The sequence below is a fragment of the Astyanax mexicanus genome, chromosome 6 (genome assembly GCF_023375975.1).
Source record: "Astyanax mexicanus isolate ESR-SI-001 chromosome 6, AstMex3_surface, whole genome shotgun sequence".
Taxonomy (NCBI): domain Eukaryota; kingdom Metazoa; phylum Chordata; class Actinopteri; order Characiformes; family Acestrorhamphidae; genus Astyanax; species Astyanax mexicanus.
The window spans coordinates 47,823,719-47,846,290 of NC_064413.1; the positions used below are offsets into that span (position 1 = coordinate 47,823,719).

The 22,572-nt window shown below is 36.3% G+C and overlaps 1 protein-coding gene across 2 annotated transcripts in view; it reads right to left on the reverse strand.

Moving 5' to 3' along the window:
• The window catches only part of ccny (cyclin Y), a 94,035-nt gene that overhangs the window by 8,929 nt on the left and 62,534 nt on the right, over positions 1–22,572 (reverse strand). For both annotated transcript variants that reach the window (XM_007238621.4, XM_007238622.4), the window contains 6 exons: positions 22,152–22,255; positions 20,351–20,386; positions 18,375–18,432; positions 17,675–17,794; positions 5,714–5,880; positions 1,020–1,182 (listed from right to left, as the gene is read on the reverse strand). In XM_007238621.4, the coding sequence (XP_007238683.1) occupies positions 1,020–1,182; positions 5,714–5,880; positions 17,675–17,794; positions 18,375–18,432; positions 20,351–20,386; positions 22,152–22,255 (648 nt within the window). The remainder of the gene's footprint in view (positions 1–1,019; positions 1,183–5,713; positions 5,881–17,674; positions 17,795–18,374; positions 18,433–20,350; positions 20,387–22,151; positions 22,256–22,572) is intronic.

Sequence of the window (22,572 nt, forward strand, 5' to 3'; positions counted from 1 at the left end):
CATGTTTCTTAGGTTAATTGCAGCTTAAAATAAAGGAAATGCTTGCGGCGTGCCCCAGGCACATCGGAGGGATGCTCTGCACTGAAAATCTCTCACGCAGAGCAGAGTAAACTTCTAGGCTGCAAGCTGAAAATCTCTCCAACTGCGAGAGGATCAGCACAACTACATGATGCACTGTACACACCAAAGTATCCAGACACATTTTAATGAGCGCACTGCTGTAAATGCAGCTTTACTAGACAGCCAGACAATGGCCAAAGTACAGTAAAGAAACATAATTATTACAAATAAATGACTTGTATATTTTAAATTATTTTTATGTATAGTTAATATATAAGTATAAGTTCCCTCTACAGAAGGAACAGAAGATTTTTAAAGGTCAAATTTCTGAGGTAAATAGATTACGCTTTGTTGGTTTGTATGCTAGCATATCAAAATGGATAAGAGTTCAAAAAATATTTTTTACATTGTATTTTTGTTGCAATTGCTTTTTTATAAAAATGCACAAATAAGGGTATCTGCAGGTATGGACAAATTACACAGTGCCTTTTTTTGATACTTTTACAAGAACAAATGGAAACGGAAAGAGATCATGGCCAATTGTGCTCTCTTGGGCTTCAGCTACTGATGGCATATTAGCATGATTAAACTTGCAATCCTCAGGGCATAGTGTCAGCAGAAGCCTTTAGTCTGCTGTTAATGTATTATACAGTGGAGGTTGCTACTATTTCATCTATTTTCACTTGTGCTTTTGTACGGATTGTCTGTTTTTGTGCTTCTCAAATAAAGTACATCAATCCTGTCTGTTTTATTACTTTGGTCTAACTCCATACACAAGACCCACTTGTCATTTAAGGCATTCTTGTTTTTTCTAGTGTGTTTGAAAGCATTAATTTAGCTGTCAGTTTGGTCTTTCTTCACTTAAATAGATAGATAGAATAACTGCTCAGGGGACACTGCCAAGATGGACACACTTTTCTCACAGGGTTATTTTGCTGCAGCAACATTTCAACACTCACCTCTAGTTTCTGGGCCTTATCCCTGCTCAGAGGCTCCAGAGGGAAGCTGAGGTTGTTGGCCTCGGACAGCGAGCGCAGGTCAAAGTAGTACTTGGCGTACACACTCGACGGCACATTGATGTTAAACTGCAGCAGCTCCAGAAACTGCCTTTCTAATTCGTTCCTAAAACAAAGAGAGGAATTAAAGACAGATTATTTATTTATACATTAGAACTATGAGTAGCAGAATGTTTGGTGCCACTGGGAAAAAAAATCATAATCAAAAAATATTAGGTTAGACACATTGTATGATGATAATAAGTGCACCCCTGTCTTTGTCATGATCCCCTTAATACAATGTTTGAGTTTGAGGAAGATCTGAAAAAGTCAAAAATCACACCCAAAAAAACTTCAATCTTCTTCAATCTTCAATCTTCTTCAAATTCACACCATGTGTTTGGGCATTCCTGATTTAGAAAGGGCTGCTCTTAGTTTTATATCGTACCAAAGCAGAGATCTGATCCCATTACAAATATACAACTAAAAAGTGGGGTGTCAAAAAGTATGTTATATATTTTTTAAGAAATAATACATGATTCCTAATGCTTTAATACAATATCTAGTTGCAACTCACATCTCCCTGACATCATACCTTTACTGTAAGTCTCAGCATTCCCCTATATAAACCCAATATATTTTTGTCAATAAAATACATTAGAAATGAAATCACCATATCTTAGGTTCTACACACTCTATGATGATATTAAGTGCATCCCTGTCTACGTCATGATTTCCTTAATACAAGGTTTGAGGAAGTTCTGAAAAAGTCAAAAATCTTTTTTTTGACTGTGTTTTTTTGGGTGTGATTTTTGACTTTCTCCAATCTTTTTCAAATTCACATCATGTGTTCGGGCATCCCTGATTAAGAAAGGGCTGCTCTTAGTTTTGTTTTATATCGTACCAAAGCAGAGATCTGATCCCATTTCAAATATACAACTGAAAGTGGTCCGTCAATAGGCGAATAACATAACAAATGACTTCGGCTGGTAAAACGATTGGTAAACTTCATGCATGAAAGTTTCCAGATTAACCAATGCGTTAACAATGACAAGATTACATCTCTATTAAAAATCTAAATGTTCCACTGTCTAAACCCATATTGTTTTTTGTCAATAAAATACCTTGGAAATGAAAGCACCATATCTTAGGTTCTACACACTCTATGATGATATTAAGCGCACTCCTGCCTTATTTATTTTTTTAGAAAAAACATGATTGCTAATGCCTTGATACAATTTTCACTCGCATACAATATCTCCCTGACACCATACCTTTACTGAAAGTCTCAACATCCCACTGTATAAACCCAGTATATTTTAGTGAATAGTATATAATAGAAAGCTTGTAAAATAATTGATAAATTGGTAAACCACATGTGTTAACAATGACAAGATTACACCTCTATTAAAAGTCTCAATGTTCCACTGTCTAAACTAATATTATTTTTTGTCAATAAAATACATTAAGAAATAAAATCACCATATCTTAGGTTCTACACACTCTATGATGATATTAGGTGCACCCCTGTCTACGTCATGATTTCCTTAATCTATGGTGTGAATTTGAAAAAGGTTTGAAAAAGTCAAAAATCTCACTCAAAAAAAAGTGTTTTTAGTGTTTTTTTTTGGTGTGATTTTTGACTTTCTCCAATCTCTTTCAAATTCACACCATGTGTTTGAGCATCCCTGATTTAGACAGATATGTAACATGTTGGAATCTGGACATTACCTAGAGGAAGCTGGTCAAAACATTGGTAAACATTAATAATGGTTAATAATGACAGTACTACTTATTTATTATGGTAATTCTACACACAGTTCTCATCCCTGTAATGCTACATTTTTGTCCAGGCGTACTGTCTTTCACTGGGTGAAATTAACCACTATTTTGACAGCCCGTCTCCCATAATTCAACCCTTTCTAAAGCACACTGCCTCTCAGAAAGACAATTAAAGGAGGGCTTAGTGCTGATGTGAAGGGACTTAAGTTTGTTTATTGAATATAATTTAATTAATAAGTTAATTTAATCAAATTTACAGAATAAGCTTTTTCTCAACCAGTTTCTTTTAGTTTCTGCTGAATATAATTAATGTCAGGAAAACAAACAGCAGACAAATTCCTTAGTCCACAACACAGAGCTGGGAAATATTTTTATATATGGAGTGAATCAAAACCACCCACTCCAAGACGAGCTTTTTTTTAAGTCACTAATTAGAAATTCACACAGTTACCGTGCTGCTCGAGAAACGTCGGCCTTGCTTTCCACCCACATCAACATTCAAATGCAGCAACAGACAAGCTAAATATAGCTAGCAGTGCAGGCTTTAACACACACAAACACACACTTTTTTTTTTAAACAGACCTCCTCTCTTCCTCTTCAGTCTCTGGGGAGAATCTAATGCATTCGTTCAATGTCTCCTCAGTTACTGGACCCGTGGCTGGAGCAGCACGCCATTTGGCCTTTAAAATAAGCGTGTACTCAGGAGGGGTCGGAGGTCAGTGGATGCATCACGCTCGGATTTCCCGCGTGTGCTCCACGCTGCTCTTTTCCACGCTCTACTATCACACAGCGTATAACTGCAGTAATGTCTCTACTGCCCGACCTATTTACAGTCCCAATATTTAGAGCTGCCATAAATATCAATCACTTTGCTCTGAACTGAAATGACACTGATGAGCCCTAGTTACTCATCACTGCATTCACATGTCAGGAGGCAGGATAAAGTAGATGTCAAGGAGGTGCATTTTAACATATATATAGAATAAGCATTTGAAATGTCATAGACAGGCCGGTCACAATTACTTTATTGTCTTATCGTATAATAACGGAAGCATATTGCAGACACGTATAATAAAAACAATTCTCCAGCATGTCGCTACTATGAGATCTTATGTCATATTTTATAATAAAAAAAGTCTCATTGTGAGACATAATAATTACATTTTGTGTTTTTTATTTGTTTTTAAAAGCATTAAAAACAAATATATAGTTACTAATTATGCTCTTTAACAATGCCCACAATAATTGAATGCCATTAACAAAACTATATGCATCCAGGGAGTATGTTGCAAGCTGAATAGACAAGGCAATAATTAATAAAAGAAAATTACATGTCGTTTTAAGACAAAATATCTCTTAATGACGTGTTTATTTCATAATTGAATCTTGTGTCTCTTGTGCGTCAATGTCAATTAGTTATCATAAGATAATAATCAGATAATTTCTTAGGGGTTTTTTTTCTAAGTTAGGATAACTCAATAATGTGGAACAGCATGTGCACTTTCTTTAAACACAGCGGTTTATTTTATTTATGATTTTTTAATGATTATACTTTATTATTATATGAGTGGAATAAAAAGTTCTAAAAACTACTATAATTAAACTAGAATTTATACGTTTTAAAAAATATATTCGATGCACTGAGGAGCTGCACATCTAGTGCTACAACTCCACTATTTTGATTGTGATTGCTGTATCTTTCTGACTGCTGCTGCTGTAATGTTGGAGGTGGTTAAATGTGATATACTGTTTGCTTATAAGTCAGGTTAGTGGTGTTTGTTAGCTCTGCTACTCACTGTATGAGCTGATTGCTGCACTGCTGAGAGGGTATTATCCAGTTAGTGGGGTTAAATGTCTTTTTTCAACACAAGGCTAACAGCTGACTGACCAGGCCTAGCCTGAAGCTCTGCCTGACTGCTAACAAGTTAGTGGCTGCAGCTGTGCTCCAGTTCTGAAGTACCGTCTAGTGGCTGAAAGCGGAACTGCAGCAGTTCCTGTAACTGAGCAGACCCATCAGTGAGACAGACAGAACTGCTGTAATCCTTAGTTTTCAAATATGATCTGTTTGGATAATAATTTGAAAAATATAGGCTAGAATATCAGGTATTTCATTTGGAAGTCGGCAGATATTGATACAAAGCCAATTGAGCTTTTCATATCTACTAAATATTTTACTAAAAATATGACAAAGTCCACTCAAATATTTCCCCTATTCTGCATACAGATATTCTTGCAAAAATGACTTTAAATTAAACAGTTAAATTGGGAATATTCATCAATGTTACAAAAAGGCGAACCTTTGAATAAAAAATAAAACATTAGTATGTATAAAGCTATGTCTGCTGTGGATAGTAGTACATGTCAGGGCTTAGCAATATCACACACATACAAAACAGCATAGATCTATTTTGGCCTTAATTAGTTGTAAATATATGGGAATATCTGCATCCCGTAGGTCTTTCTTTACTCATTCATGTATGAATCAATGCATCTATTAATAGTCAGAGGCCGGGATGATTTCCTGTGAGGCAATTCAATAGCAAGCCAATTCTGTATGCATGAGTGTTTCTCAGTTTTGCACTGTGTACTAATAGACCAATATAAACATCAGACTCTGATCATATCTCAGCTGATTGAATACATTAGTAAATGGGTTTGTAGGAAGTCTGTGGGGAAGTTTTAGACAGCAAAGGAAAACCACCTACTGTTTGAGATTCAGGTGGAATCTCTGGATAAGGGCTTGTAATTGAGGAGGACTCAACTAAGCACCCCCCCACCCCCACCCCCCCTGAAAACAACAAACACAGATGCACAGACCACCCACAAACCACACACACACACACACACACACACACAGACAGACAGGGTTACTCACATGTCCTCCACGGTGATGTCTTTTAGGATCTGACAGTAGTCCACATTCCACACAGCCTGGTCATCCCACACTTTAGACGCCAGTAAGATCGCTCCCAGTACGATTCTCTTCCAGTTAGCAGGACAGATATCAATCTCAGCATACGTTAACAGCCTCTCTAAATACACCTGAGAGAGAAAGTGACAGAAAAAGAGAAAGGAAAGGGATTTTTTATTTGATGTTAAAAATATTGTCATTTAGAGCATTTATTTGCAGAAAGACCTCAAATAATGCAAAGAAAACAAGTTCATATTCATAATGTTTTAAGAGTTCAGAAATCAAATATTTGGTGGAATATCACTGTTTTTTAATCACGGTTTTCATGCATCTTGGCATGTTCTCATCTTACACACTGCTTTTGGATAACTTTATACCACTCCTGGTGCAGAAATTCAAGCAGTTCAGTTTGGTTTGATGGCTTGTGATCATCCATCTTCTTCCTAATTATATTCTAGAGGTTTTCAATTTGGTAAAATAAAAAAAGTAATTTTTAAGTGGTCTCTTATTTTTTTCCAGAGCTGTATTTGTATAGCAGTTGTTCTCTACAATGTATGAAAATTGTTTTTATACATAAACCAACAGAAATGCTCCAAAATGACCTGAAATAAAAACTTATGTACATGTTCTTTGCATGCCAATAAATAGTATAAATCAAATATATAGTACTGCTTAGGCAACTAAGCAAATTATTATAAATTATCAAGCAACTCCAATAACATAGCAGCACCTTAGCAACCACATATCAGCCACCTAGCAACACCTTAGCAACAATTACCACATTAACAACCTAGCAGTGCATAAACAACTACTGTGCAACCACCTAAATCAGAGCATCACTGCAGTCACACTTGCAGCTTCTGAAAGAACTGCACAATTTAGTTAAGTACTGATTTACCAGGTATTGATATGATAACTATAATTAATACTCCATGAGGAGACATTTGAATATGTTTTATTGAACACAGATGTCAAACCATGACTTTTTATATGTATATTAATTAAACAAAAGCTACTGCCCAGATAGGGAACTTTTCCAGTCTAATTTACACAGGGAACAAAAACGTTGTACTAATACTAAACCAGTCCCCCCCCCCCAAAAAATAATAATAAATAAATAAAAAGTCCAGCATGCACTGACGGGGTGTGTGTGTGTGTGTGTGTGTGTGTGTGTGTGTGTGTGTGTGTGCGGGGGGGGGGATGGGGTTTTGGATGCCGAGCAAAGTGTGGTCACATAGCTGAATGTATAAGGTCAGTGGGTATGCAGGTCAAATAAACACACACACACACACACACACACACACACACACACACACACACACACACACACACACACACACACACACACACACACACACACACACACACACACACACACACACACACACACACACACACACACACAAACTTACACATACCTGACTTATATCACTCCTGTCACAAAATATATATACATACTGATCACTAATAAAATTTACACTGACAGTAAATGCATTTACATGCACTTTATAATCTGATTATATTCAGATTTCTGCAGTTATCTGACTATACATGTAGTATGTACTGTGACAGCGATATTCTTGTTAATATGAAATATATTGTACTAATTTTAAACATTAAGCAGAAGCAAAATCTGTAAACATTTGAGAAATTTGTAAACAACAGTAAATTTGGGTTTTACAAGATGTCTACATCACTTCTTGTTCTATGAGTTTATTGGCTGCTTGCAAAAATCCAATTATTGCCTGCCTCAGAGTTTTTTCATGGTCCGATTACCTAAGTTCATTTAAGCTAGTTGATCGAATTAAAGCGTGAAACAGAAAATGAGAACAAGGTTTAAGGCTGATGTGTTAATTATTTCTTTACACACACTGATTGGTGCAGTGTACTGCAGTAAATCTATGAATCCTTGTGTTGATTTTTCTTCTCCTCTGTGAGAAAAATCCTACCTCCAGCTCAGAGGTACACTGTGCTTACATTGACACGTCATGTGTCAGTCATCCATACAGTTTCGCATGCAGATTTTATCCATAAAGTGTGAATGATATGAATTGTTCTCAAATCAGTTCAACATCCCTGATCTACACTTTTACAGTAGTTTGACACTAGTACACAGATACACAGAGCCTAAAACTGACTTGATTTGCTTTTAAAAAATATCTAATTTTGAGGAAAGTGACAGAAAATTAAAACACTTGAAAGTGGGTCAGTTTTCAATTCATGGACAGACGACTAGAGAATTTACAGCCATTTATTAGCACAAATAGAAATAATTACAGGCAAAAATTGTTTTTTTTTTGAGGGTTTTTCTGTACCAACACTCAGTGGGTACAGAGTGTTTAAATACAGTGTCTCAACTTCAGTTTAAATACAGTCCTCAACATCTGTGAAATGCAGCTGATTTTAAACAGTTAGGTTATGTAAAAAGGGTTCTTGCAATGTTTTAAAAGTCAAATTTAAGACCTTGATAATTATAATTTAGGACCCCAACATGCAGTCATAATTTCTGTATTGGATAATTTATTGTATAGTTCTTTTCCTGGCAGCTTAAGTAACTCGTCGGTAAGGTCAGTATGTTAGCTAGCTCGTCACTAATGTTAGGTAGTGTTAGCTTTTCCCATTGCAAACGAACGCACAGTTTGTTTGTTTGGGTTTTGTGCCATATCAGCAACATGTTGGCTATTTTATGGCATCAACAGTGTTCATAACTTGAGCATCACAGACTTTAATCAGTGTCTTCACCTGAAGGACTTCCAGAAAATTAATATTTTAGCTGGTGGAGTTCTTTTCAAACAATTCTTTCACATTTGTAACATTTGTTTCTGGTGGTTAAAAGTGCAGGGCAGTCTACTAAGATGTGTTTAATAGTTTGAGGAGTATCACAGAACTGGCAGGCTGGAGTCTGTTCGCCAACCAGGAGGTGGTGCAAACGAATGTGTAAGTAGCACCAATATGTAGCATCTGAGGGCGTACTCAACAGTAGCTCTCCACTTACCTTAGTTCTCTCTTCAGTAGCGTAGCTAGCTCACCGTTACGTTAGTATGCTAGCTAGCTTGCTGATAATGTTAGCTAGCTCTCCGCTAACGTTTTTTATATCTGTCACTTTTGTCTATTTTTAGTATCTACACCTGTGAAGTAAATTCTGAAAGTCAAACACAATGTGGCGGACCTGCTACCTTTTGAGTAAGATTTGCAAATTTGATTTGCTTTAGATCACAGATTTAAACTTTGGAATGGATACAAAATTCAGCACACAGAGAGACTGATATGAACAATGGCAGCCTTGTAGAATAAAGCATGAATGCATAACAATATGCAATGAAGGAGGGCTAGAATGCACCCCCACAGGACCAAATATTTACATTAGTGCTGCTGCTCGACATGCACAAATCAAATTTTACATCTTCATTTATGCTGATTTGTTTTTTAACTATTACAGTTGTTTTTCACAATTAGACACTTTACATTTTACTTCATTATTATTGGACCAACAGAACCAACAAGCTTATAAATCTATAACACTGGCCTCCATTAAAATCTAAGATACCATTTATTACTTTTCCTGAAAAGTTTCCAGTGTTGGAGAAAAGGCATTATTATGTACATTTAGCAAGTTAAATGAACTGATGACACAGATGCACAGACATAGTCAAATTCCTGAATAAAAGTAATGCCAACTTTATGGATGCGAGGATGCCCTTGATTTCAAAAGAAACCGAGTATTAGTAGGTGTGTCCTAATACCTTTCTCCATACAGCGTAAACACAATTCCCACTTTACTGAAAGATGGAAATGGCACAGATGGCTGAGAAATCAGGAATAAGTTACAGGGTGGTGCATTTGACTATAAAGCCAAAAATACGCCAAACACAATTTTTTTCTTACACTTTTAAATGTGTAAAACTGCGCTCATCTGGAAGAGCAGCGTGACTGTCATACATAAGCAACTAGGAGAAAGCTCACTGCATACTGACAGCAGACGCTCAGCATGATCACATACTAAAACTGCAGTAAAATTACAGTTAGGCTAAAAATAGAGGGTAGAATAGAGAGACGCCTTCTAGCTCTGTTTGAACTGATTTAACAGAACAGTAATCTACGGCTGAAAGGATGAGTTGTATTTGGACAGTTTGTCCAAACTGTGATTGAATTGTTGTTTTTTTTTCTTCTTTTTTAATGTACATTTCCTGTAATGTAACCACTATTTTCTATAGTAGTTCTACAAACAAATGAACAAAGAAATAAGAAGACAGTGTCTCTTTGAACTTGAACTTTGAACTCTCTTACATTTACTTTCACTTCCTTTTATTTCCATGCAGACAATACGGATAAACTTCATTTCATTTGTTTATATTACAAAGAATTTAGGCAAGATATTGTTTCAGGATTTGTATGTTTTATTTTTCCCTTAAGGTGTGTACTGGGGTCAGTACATCGGTTACAAGTTTTGCATTTTCTGTTTTAAAACTCTCCACATATTTCCTATCAGAATTTGTGCAGCATGTGGTTTTGCATCATCTTGCTGAAAAGAAAATACATGAAACATCCCTGGAAAACATCCCTGATAACAGTCTGGATGTTCCCTTTCATCTTTGGACCAGGGCATACTGATTCATCTGACTACAAGATATGGTACAAGACCTTTGTCAAGCACTGCAATACAACTGCAAACAGCATGGGAAAAGGAGTACTATAGTTAGCTATATAGGTAGCTCTAGTTAAATGACAGTTCTTGATTAAGTCATGTGATGACTTTTTTTTATTATTATTTCAGTCATTTTCTCAAGTATGTATTAAACTGAAGATCCTCTGTTTATTTCTGCTCCTTAAAAACTATATATATATATATATTTATACTATATATATCATTTTGTGGATACTGCTTTTATACTCAATCAAAAATCTAAATTACAATCACCTGTAGATATAACCTGTTTGAATTAATTGCATTATGTTTTCTTTTTTTTCCATTACTAGCCCTTAATTGCCCACATACCGATATGTTTTTTGGAATGTGTTTCAGACATGAAATACAGGAATCGATGGATATTAACAATTGATATAAAGCTAACTAAATAAAACATGAACTAGCTTGGGTTGTATCTGGGAATTAATTTGAATTTTCCATTTTGTTTCAACTCTCTTCTAAATTTGGTTGCAAAAATCATTGTTTTATTCTTAAACATACACCCCCATCCTCCCCACAACACACAGGTAATAAGTGAGCTGTAGCCGCACTGCTCTTAAGAGACTAAAGCAATAACAGCCCCAGTGTCCCTCATTGTAATGCAGCCAGAGTCAGACGCTCCTTCTCTAATTACAATCAATCTATTCTCTAACTGTCAGTGGAGTTTGTGCAGGTGTGTGGGGGTCGCCTGTGGGCAGCCATAATTGACGTGTGTGTGTGTGTGCACGTGTGTGGGTGTGTGTGGGTGTGTGTCGAAGTAGGGGTTCTGTTTTAGGGGTGCTGGCTGGTGTTGGTGAGCTCTAGTGGGTGCAGTTTTGCACAGAGACTCAAAGCCCACCATTTGAAGTGGGTGTGATAAATAACAAACAGAAAGCCTGCAAACAGCTCATCAACAGGAAGCCAAATCGTGTCCAGGGTAAATTGGACACCAAGATCAAAGCCCTCGGACGGTTTTGCTTGCTTTCTCACTCGACTGAGCCGCAGTAAGCATGTATTGATTTCTATCAGGGCTGACGCAGAGGGCTATCAGGCTCTGACAAACCTCTTTTTCACATCAGTTGTGAATTCTTGTGGAACAACATCTTCCAAAAGCGCTGCTGACAGAATAACTCTCTTTGTGCAGACGGTCGATAGCGGCTCTGACAGGTTAAACGGTGGACGATGCGAGGCTGCTTAGAGAGATCGTTATGAGGGTAAGTACTGCACAGACATGACATATTGAGAAACAGCATTTAGCGGACAGAAGTCTAACAAGGAAGAAGCTGCCATAACCCAAACAGAGCTTAACAGACAGGTGCTGCGTGTGTATATAAGTGTGTGTGTGTGTGTGTGCTGGCCTTGTCTTTTGATTCCATCAGTCACCAGGACAAGCCATTCCTCTGAGCACATGCAACACTTAGACCACAGATGAAAATTGTCCAAAGAGAAGAATGCACTTTAGCACACAGCAATGCTTAGATCATAGCGGTCGATGATAATTACATTAGTAGCCAACCAATCCATGCTTAGCCTGGTTTAAAACTAGAAATTACTGAATAAACTGGAATATTTATCCATATATATGCTCACAAGCAAGAAATTAGGACCAATATACCAATACTCTGGATACACTGGGAACTAGGGGTGGGCGATATGGCTCTAAAATAATATCACAATATTTTAGGGTATTTTTGCGATAACAATATACTTGGCGATATAGGAAAACAGAAATAATTTGTTAATTTCAATAATATAGTATAATAGTATAACAGTATAATCATAATATGGCAAAATAAATAATATAGCATAAAATAATATAATACAGCAAATAATATTGCAGAATATTTAGTGCATGCATATAAACTGCAAACTAAAACAATTATACAATAAATACACCTAAAGCTTCACAGTAAATAATAGACTACTTTTAAGACAGAACAGCCCTATTATCACGATATGGATTTTTAATATCACGATATTTCTGTGTCACGATATATTGTATACGATATAATATTGCCCACCCCTACTGGAAAGAGCCTTCTTTTGCTCTTAAACAGACTCAGGTCTTCATGGCGTGGATGCGTCCAACACCAGAAAGGGAGGGACAAGTGCATGCTTCCTCTAATACATTTGAGGACAGCCACCATTGCCAACATGCAAAGAGAAAAGCGCCAAACCCCTAGCTCCAATACATCAACAGATGCCAGCGTCAATCAGCATCACAATGAGAGTGATGTGGAGAGACAGCGCCATCTAACCACCAAAAGAGAGGCCAATTATGCTCTCTCAAGTTCCAGCGTTTGATGGCAGAGCAGAGCAGCATGACCAGGCATTCATTCCAGAGATTCTCTGGCTGTAGCGTCAGCATCTTGGTCTGCTGAGCCACTCAGATGTTGGAAGCATTGCTTTGAGAATCTGGTCAATGTTGATTAATTGCATCACACAAATTGCATTGAGCACTTTCCAGCTCTAAATCTCCTGTTCTACCAAACTCCAAAGTGTTCTACAGAGATCCAGTAACTAGGACAAATCACAACTGAACTCTTGGTGAGATTAACACAATCAGATTGAGACAGCTTCACTGCTATATTTTAGTAGCCATTTAAAGATAGAGGGGTAAATTTTGGACATAGAGGGATGTACATGCTCAAAAACAATAGAAATAGCTTGAGGCATTTAAGTGAGGATTGGAATTATTTGTTAAAAAAATAATAATAATAAATCTCGGAACGCTTTGGGTTAAACGAAGGTGTGCTATTCATCAAAGGTTTTTTATCATGTTTTACTACACCAAGAGTCAATTTTACTCCGGAGTTCTCCTTTAATGTACATTGCTAGCGAGCTTACGTTCACTGCAGCCTCACCTTTCTGTTCTTGTCTGACAGAATTGAAGCATTACATTACATTACATTACATTTGGCAGACGCTTATTAAAAGTAATAGGAATTAAGATAAACCATTTTAGATAGGGCTTAAAGGAGGTCGAAGGGAAATAAAGGGATAGAGAAGTGAAGGAGGGGAAGAAGGAAATGGGGTTAGAAGTAGTAGTGTGAAGCCTAACATAGTCTGTTGAAGGCCATCCACCTTAAATTCAGATATGTACATTTGGAGATTCTATTCTGCTAATCATAATTGTACAGAGTGATTATCCGAGTTACTGTAGCCTTTCTGTCAGTTCCAACCTTAAAGACGGGCAATTCTCTGTTGACTCTCATCAACAGGCATATCCATCTGAAACTTCTTATCACTATATTCCTGTATTAAATCAGTCTAAAGAAACTCTAAAAACTGCTGTGCTCAAAATCTCAGATGATCAGCATTAAGAAATACTTAAAGCAGCATTTATGACACAAACACTCACGCCATCTTAATAAATAGGTCTTAATTTGACCTAATTTTTGCATGCAAAAAAAGCAGTTGTTTTACATTTAAATAAATCTATTAAATTTAATCTGACAACATAACCGTTAGTATGTAACAGAAGTCAATTTAATTAATATTTTTTTTATTTATGTAATTGAGCATTCCTATTGAAATTGAAACACAACGAAAAGAACAACTGCTTAGAAACATTCATCCCTGGTATATTCTGGTGTATCTATCACAATAAGGATAAAATACAGTCACATACTGTGCACTTTGTCCTCCTCTAAAATGCCATGTTTGAACAACCTTAACTGTCCAAGACAGACAAATGGAATTGAATTATGCTTGACTGCTTTTTCATTCTAGCCTGGACCATTACCAAGCTAATGGGTAACTTGTATGCCATTTGATGTCGACCGAGAGCGCAAAACACAGCCTCATGACTCTCATTGAATTACAAAGCTCTAGTGTTTCAGCTTTAATATGGTTATTCAGAATTCCGCACTGAATGCAATCCTCTGTCTGAGCACATTCAGTTCAGTGTGTGTTTAAGTCACAGATAATAACGCTCTTTCTTAAAGAAAAAAGAGTGCTCCACAACATGCACAAAAAATCACAGCTTCATTATACTGCTACTCACTGTGAAAGCAATGTGACCTGCCATATGATGAAGAGTACTGGTGATCACTTGTGACGGGGGTGTGTGTGAATGGTTTGCTGCATGGTTTAATAATGATTTATTTTACAGGCTTCTGCGTTCTCGTTATTAACCAGGTAACCAGGTACACAAGTGTATTAGATCATTATTTTTCTAACTAAATTTGGCTAAAATTAAATGTACAGTAGCAATTAATTGGATATGTGTGGGTTACATTTACCAAAGTGGGTAGTTACTATTTAGAAATTCAGTCTTTTCCACTTTACTGGTATACAAATACCCAAACAATGTATTTCAGTTGAAATAGAGATACTGAAGGTATTATTCCTGTCAAAGTAGAAACCCTACCTTTAGACCTCCAGTTTAAAAGTATTTGCCATCAAATGTACTTATGTAGTGCAATGTAAATTTTATTATGGCTCTAATTATTATTTGTATAACAGGATTCTTTTTTAATCAGCTCATTTTTATGGCGAAAATACTTTTTAGAGAATGTCATTAATTAGTCAAAAACAGATGTCTATTAAATTGATCAAGTATAATATTCTGAAAGCAAATAATTTTCATTAGCTAGAAACAAGATTTTTTATTTATTATTTAAAACGATTAATTTAACCAGGCGTTAAGAACATATTCCTATTTACAATAACAGACTTGCAAATAGCAGTTTTGCAGTTTAAGTGGTTAATATTTATTAGTAGCTTATTTACAAGTTTAAATTAAATAAAGGCATAGGCACTACCAAAATGTGATGCTGCTGCACAGATGTAGCACTGGATACCTACGTTATGTCCAACCAGTCAAAACAAGTTAACATATTAATAGCATAACAACAATTTCATAACTTGTATTTTAACAGTTTGTTCAAGCAATAGTATCAAAGCTTGTTATATGATATATTAGATATATTAAAGCATATGCATTGTTAAAAAAGGTTGAAACAGATCAGTAAAAGCAAGTAAAACAGTTTTGTCTCAACGACTAACCTAGCACTCCTACATTCTATAAATAAGTTCAGATGGATGAACACACACTAGGGGTTTGGCGAGATCTCGTGACATTATTTCTCGACAAAGCTTAAACCTTTCTCGCGGGGAAAAAAAAACAGTAGGTGAGCTGCGCGGTACAGTTAAAAAGCCCTGTGGTACAGTTAAAAAGCTCCGCACGACAATAGGTGAGCTCCACGGTACAGTATCTCGTCTCGTTCTCATGAACCCAGCATCGTGTCTCACCTCGTCTCGTGATATTAGTGTCTCGTCACACCCCTAACACACACTGTCCTCTAGCGATGCTCTCAAGATGTTCAGTATATGTCACTTAAGAACGTCATGAATTAAAGTGTAGGGCAAAGTGCTGTAAGGAACTTTACACAGCTGTTAAAGGGCCTGTGACTCATACGTCACCATGGGTTCTTTAGGGATGAAAGCAACAATCTGTTTTGTGAAATATATTTGTTTTCTTTCATTTCTTTCAACACTGACACTGAAAGTCTCTGCGTTTGAGGAGTTAAGCAGCTCATGTGATAACTTCAAACACTTCTCCACTTTTGAGGTCCTGAATTAATGTCTTCACTTCTCAAGGGCAAATTCATATTTCATGTACAATGCTCCCATTCTTTTTAGGAATACATTCTCTGGGACTTCCATGAAAATACATACAATAAGTGCATTCAAAGTCTCTCAGTATACAGTGATATACAAATATCTTCTGGAATATGCACATTAACACTATTTAAACAGAATATTGGGACTGTTTGTGTCTTCCAAAATCAAGGGTATTAAAAACGTTTATCCTCTTTTTGTTGGGGTATCTGCTACTATCCAGGGAACGATTTCAGATAGATTGTGAAGCACTGCTGTGAAGATTTGATTGTATTTAGTGATGAGAGCACACCACCTCATCATCCCCAACGCATCCCAAAAATACTGAATGGAGCACCATCATTACATCGAACACAGTTCCACAAGCAATATATCTTTTTAAAGAACACCAAGGACATCTGCCCAGACCTGAGCATGGAAACTACACACACACAAAAATACGCTACAGCTGTGGTCTTTCCAGTAAGCTAGGAGGTTTAGATATAAAAGGAACCTGGGTTGGTGGCCGAGTCTGTAACCGGAAGTGTGTAAACAGATGAGAGACTAAAACAAGCTCATTTTTCTGACCACAAAACCTACTGCCATCTGATATGAACAGCTGCTCCTTAACACTGTAAATGCCCACTGTGTTATATACTGTATCAGTGCCTGTTATCTACGGTCTGACAGGCTGGTGCTGGAGTAGAAGGCCATTTTTTTCAGATATTTATAATAAGCATAGGAGCACATAAGCAAATTAAATACGCTTGTAAAAAAAATTATGCCTGGTTCTAAAACATGAATTAAGTACAGCATTGGACTACACTACACTATACTATACTATACAGGGTTCATAGACTTTTTAAACAATACACTTCCATGACTTTTTCATGACTTTTTCATGGCCACATGATCTTTAAAACAGTGCAGACATGGACAAACAATGATAAACTATAATCAAAATTGATAATAGACCTAAAATTAATTTGATTTTTAAAAATCTTTATGCAATGTTGACACAGAATCTTCAATAGTAAAATGTGTGTCAAATCCTGAGAGCTTCATTGTGTAGGGTGAAATTACTTACTTACTGATCGTATGTATTTGTTAGCTTAAATAAATGAAAAACATTTGTAGAGCAAATTTCCATGACTTTTCCAAAACCTTCTGGGAATTTTATTTTTCCAAAACTTATCCAGGTTTTAAAATTGCCTGTTTGAAATTCCACGACTTTTCCAGGTTTATCATGACCGTATGAACCCTGACTATACTATACTATTTTAACACATCAAACTGTCTTAACGATGTGTAGCTATAAAATATAGATTATTTAAATCCTTCAGTTTCAGCATTACTCGTTGTTTCGTCGCCAACTTATACCTAATATGCTGTGTTTAATACCACATGCTTATTTCCAGTACTACAGTCAGTTTTCACACATGTGCAAAATAAAAAATCTTAGAATTCTCAGGTTACACTATCTTATTACTAAGATAAAATCCATCTCTCTTCATCAGATTTCTCAAACAGATCAACAGACCTTTCTCTGATCTAAGAAAGCAGAGTATGATGTTTGCATGTCTAATTAAATAATCAGATAACTATTGAAATCGCACTCAAATGAAATTGACCCTATTTCACTTATTATGACTTACCAGTGTCACGATAGCACACTCGGCTGTTAGCTGAGCTGCACTGAAGAGGGTACGGACGAACCGGTAGATCTGCTTCTGCTCCGGATCGTGTTTATCATAATCTGACGGCAATTCAGATTTCTGTACCAAGACAAAAAGAGTAAATAATACAACCTATAAGTACAATGTACACTGGAATATGGAGAACTGTACATGCCTTAGTCACCTGATTTAACATCATTAAGCACTCTGATTTATTAACCCAGATGTTGGGTGATAACTATAACTATATTTAAATGTTAGACTCCATTAGGAGAGCTTTGAAGATATTTTAATGAACATTATGATGTAAAACCGCTACTTCATGCATAGACATAACATGCATCACACAAAGTGTTTATCAGTATGTGTTTTTGTGCATGTGTATATTAACGAGCTGCCTTTATTATTTTTGACTGAAGTGATTTGTGTTTGTAGGATCATAAGAATTAATCCATTGATTGATCCATAAACATAAACAACATCTATGATTAGTCAAGAAGAATCACAATAAAACATTCTGTTGATTGGAGAGCTGGAGGGCTCATTTACATACTGCAGACTTCTGCAACATCAGTATTGTTGAAGATTAATATCACAGTAATGATCAGCAAGTTATTAGCACAATTTCTATCCTTAATCAGAGTACATGAATCGCGCTGGACAACAGAGGAGGACTTACCGACAGAGGATGAAGTTTTTCATCAAAAATGTCTAACAGCGTTCGCCCATCTACGTCTCTGCAATAGTTAAAGAGGACAAAATGCATGTTAGATGTTTTGTTTACAAATCACATGAGCAGCATATAGCACATAACATGGTTGTATAATATGAAAAGATTGCTTCCAACCAAGAGTGATTTTAGCAAATTGATGATTTATAGTTGGGTTTGCAAAATTGCATCTGAAGGTAATATTGGTACTTTAGGAGGCATTCTTACTCCACTAAACAGACGAAGAAAAAGTAGTTTCAGGAACCTTCTAACAATTTTAGACTATGGGTATATTTTATATAGACATGCTCCAAAGGAGACTCTGCGATCACTGTATTCTATTCATCATTCTTTATTGAGATGTATAACACGCAGCACTTATTTATGCACTTTTATATGTTGTTTTTGTGTATACAGGAATTGGCCAGCTTCCTTCAAACTAGCCCCTGTACAAAATACATTCCAGCAGCTACATAATATGGAATACCACAGCAATTCGGTCTGAATTTGGAAAGAAATATTCAGTTACAGGGCACCTTTTACATGGAGTGATCTTCAGAAACATTTAAAATCAGTAAATAAACTAATTGTTCGATTTTTTATACATATGATTATTCTTGTTAAAGTATGTTTATATGTATGCATATTGGTTCTCTAACTATTGTTATTTAGGCTGTAGTTTCAGTCTGTATTGTGTTTAATTGCAGCTGTCTTGGCCAGGGGCCCCTCTGTAAAATGAATTTCTAACCTCAGTGTAACTACCCTGGTTAAATACAGGTAAAAACAAGTTACTTTTAGAATGTATTTTCAGTCACAATCATGCTAAATAAATGCAAAGTCTCCCCCAAACTATTTGGGGTGCTTAGAAGAAACATCAAACCGTTGTAAAGGTTTTTTTGGCAGGCATCTCTGTAATGGACAAATTAATTATACATTTTATTTGCTGTCTGATTAAATGTTTTTAGCTGTAAATCAAACAATTAACCTTTACTGTGGTCTGTTCATTGCCAATGCAGGACTTTGTCTGAGAAGAACAGAGCATCTAGCTCCAAAACTAATAAAACCACCTGTTTAATAGTGTGCTGCCCCCCCTAGTGCCTTGGTGCCTGTAGTATTTGATAGGAATAAACTTCTGACTGTTGACATATGTCTTAGTTGTATTTATTTAGTGGCAAGATAGCAATACACAATAAATTTACCTGAACACACCTCATTTCGAGAACACCAAGCCCATGGCGTTGATATATTCACAATTACCTTTACTATTTAAACAATGCAGGCACAAGGCGTGAAAACAGACTGTCAATGGGGTGTAAGGTAGCAATCTTTGCCACCTTGCACAGGATGTAAGATAGAAGACCAAATCAGTTTAAAACATTTGGATTCTAAATGAAGGACAACCCTCTAAATAATCACATTGTGTTACATGACTTCATTACCATGATCCATAGTAAAGTCCTTTATCCCTTTCTCTCCCATTTTGAGTGATTAACAATCAAATTTGGTAAAACCTAAGCTGTGGGATTTCATGATACACAGAATTTAACTGAATTTCTAAGACTTTAAACTGTATACAAGTACCATGTACACAAAAGCACCAGAATGAGCCTCCAGATGTCCAGTAAATACCACTCTCACCCTTTAGTCCCTCTGATCAAGGGGGCAATCCCCCACTGAGTCCAGAGCACACAAGATCCAAGTCCTTTAAATGCATTTGGCATTTACGATTCTGCATCCAGGGCTATTTGAAGGACCAACACTGGGCTTTGAAGTCTGACCCACAGCTACTGTGTCACTGCCCTTACCCAGGAGCTCATTCAAAAGAACCGGACAGACACAGCCATTCATGATGCTTATAATGCAGCGGTAAGGGGTTGTACACACTGCCTGCTGTTAGTAAGAGACTGGCTACGAGTGTAGAGATGCTGGAGAAGACATGAACTCACCTGTTCTTTATGTGGTAGTAGATTGCAAGAGCAACACTGCAAACAGAAATAACAACAACATCCTTAGAGGGAAGAATCACACCTTTGACAACTGTAATATGAGTGAAACTGCATACAAACTGCAATTATTGTTATAAAGTAGAATATTTTTTTCAACCTGTGGGTTGGGGTTGTACTAATAAGTTATTACCACTGTAATAACATGAATACAAGTTTAGCGATACAAGTTTGAGGCATTTGACCTGAAGGACACTTCACAAAAACACATGCTGTTATGCAAGGAGGTGCATGGTGGTCAGTTTTGCTGCAAGTGGAACTGGTAAACTTGTATATTGCATGATGGTACCACCTCCATACCTAACAGCATGTGTTATTGTGTAGTATTTCTTGAGTTTAAATGCCTAACCTTTATTACTGGGATAATAAAGAAAGAAGAAATAATCAAATTTATCTGGTCATCACGACGATCATGCACTAGACTTCAGGGAGCTTCAGGTAAAACCATTAATATATAATCAGATATTATTGACCCTTTTAGAAAGTTTTGTAACAGGCTTTGCCCTTTTAAACTACAATAATATATTTGTTTTGTGTTTTTTTTTTCTTCTCTATATTAAATCTCAGTTCAGCATAATTATATTTGTTTTTCTATTGTTATAATACTGTGTATATTGACTATATTTGTTTCATATATATTATCCACTGTACTGACCTGTCTTACTGCTAATCTTTTCAATAAGCAAAAAAAAGCTGCCCAAGAAAAATTCCAATAAATCACTGAAAGCCTAATCTCGGACTGACGAAATATATTTAAGCCTTTTGATGGCAGCTATATTTAGATTGAGCTTTTAAGTTATAACTGATTAAACTGCCATACCTAATTTAAGTTAATTATTTCAGTTAAATGATATTAACGTTTAAGTCTAGTAATCTAAATTGAACAACTTTGTATGCAAGTATATAGTTGGGAGTTTTAATAGTGGGATAGAACCCATTTACATCTAGACATGTTTTGTGATTAGAATCTGGAATGTATCCTGATTGTATTTTACACTTTGTAGACTCACTCACTGGGCAGCAATTATATTACTCTAATGGGTCTTGGTTGTACTGGGAGGAGTTTTGATTGTTGAATGGATCTTGAACAGAAAGATGCATATATACTGCTATAACGTGGCTTAAGTGTGGCCCAGAATGATGGGATTCGTATCTTTTTTTTCAATGTGCCTTAAACTTATCCAAATATGATCGTGATGTGCAAGATAAATGAAGTGAATATGTGCAAAAACTAGGATCGCAACTAACAACTATTTTGATAATCAATTAAACTGTTTATTATTTGAATTGATTATTTGGTAATCTGGCAAAAGGGGGGGAACAACATTTGATTTCCAGCATTATATTTAATAAACAAAAATGTATTTTTACTAACACTGTAATTGTATAAGGAACACACAACATACCGTTATGAAAAATATTAAGTGTCTACATGAAGACTAGCTTGATCGTTAAATGTGAGTGATATATCAATTTATTAAGAACAATACATATTTTTACACTGTTGTACACAAACTTCACCCACGGCTCCAACATAATGGTGTTTTACTGCTACGGCTTTTGTTGGCTTTCTGACCCACATTAGGGGGTAGCAACTGTACTTATGTGTATACTAATGTAGACCCATCTAAACAATTATTTAATAAATTAGTTTATTTATTACTCACTATTCTAATATTCAATTCTAATCAATTTAATCTAAAAGTAGTTTCAGCCCAAGTGAACAGGGTGTAAATGTATTTACCATTTAATGGTGTATTTGAGGTTGGGCTGGCTAACTGTGCTGTCATCCAGGAAGATGGTCGAGCAGGAGCTGTACTTGCGTCTCATAGGACCAGACGGGTGTTGCTGAAAGAGACACACACACACACATCAGCAGCTGTTACACATCAGTCTTTAATATGGACACAGTCCCCCCACCACTTCACACACACAACCTGAAGAGCAGTGCTGAAAGTAGGCCACCTGTAGCCCTTAACTGTTTTACTCCATAGAGGCAGACACAGACAGAGCAGTGCCCACCACAGCGTATCTGTAAACACACACACACAGGGCCAGCTCTGTGTCAGGAGTTTCATCATTTCACTGAGCACACACACACACACACACACACACACACACACACACACACACACACACAAACACACACACACACACACAGAGAC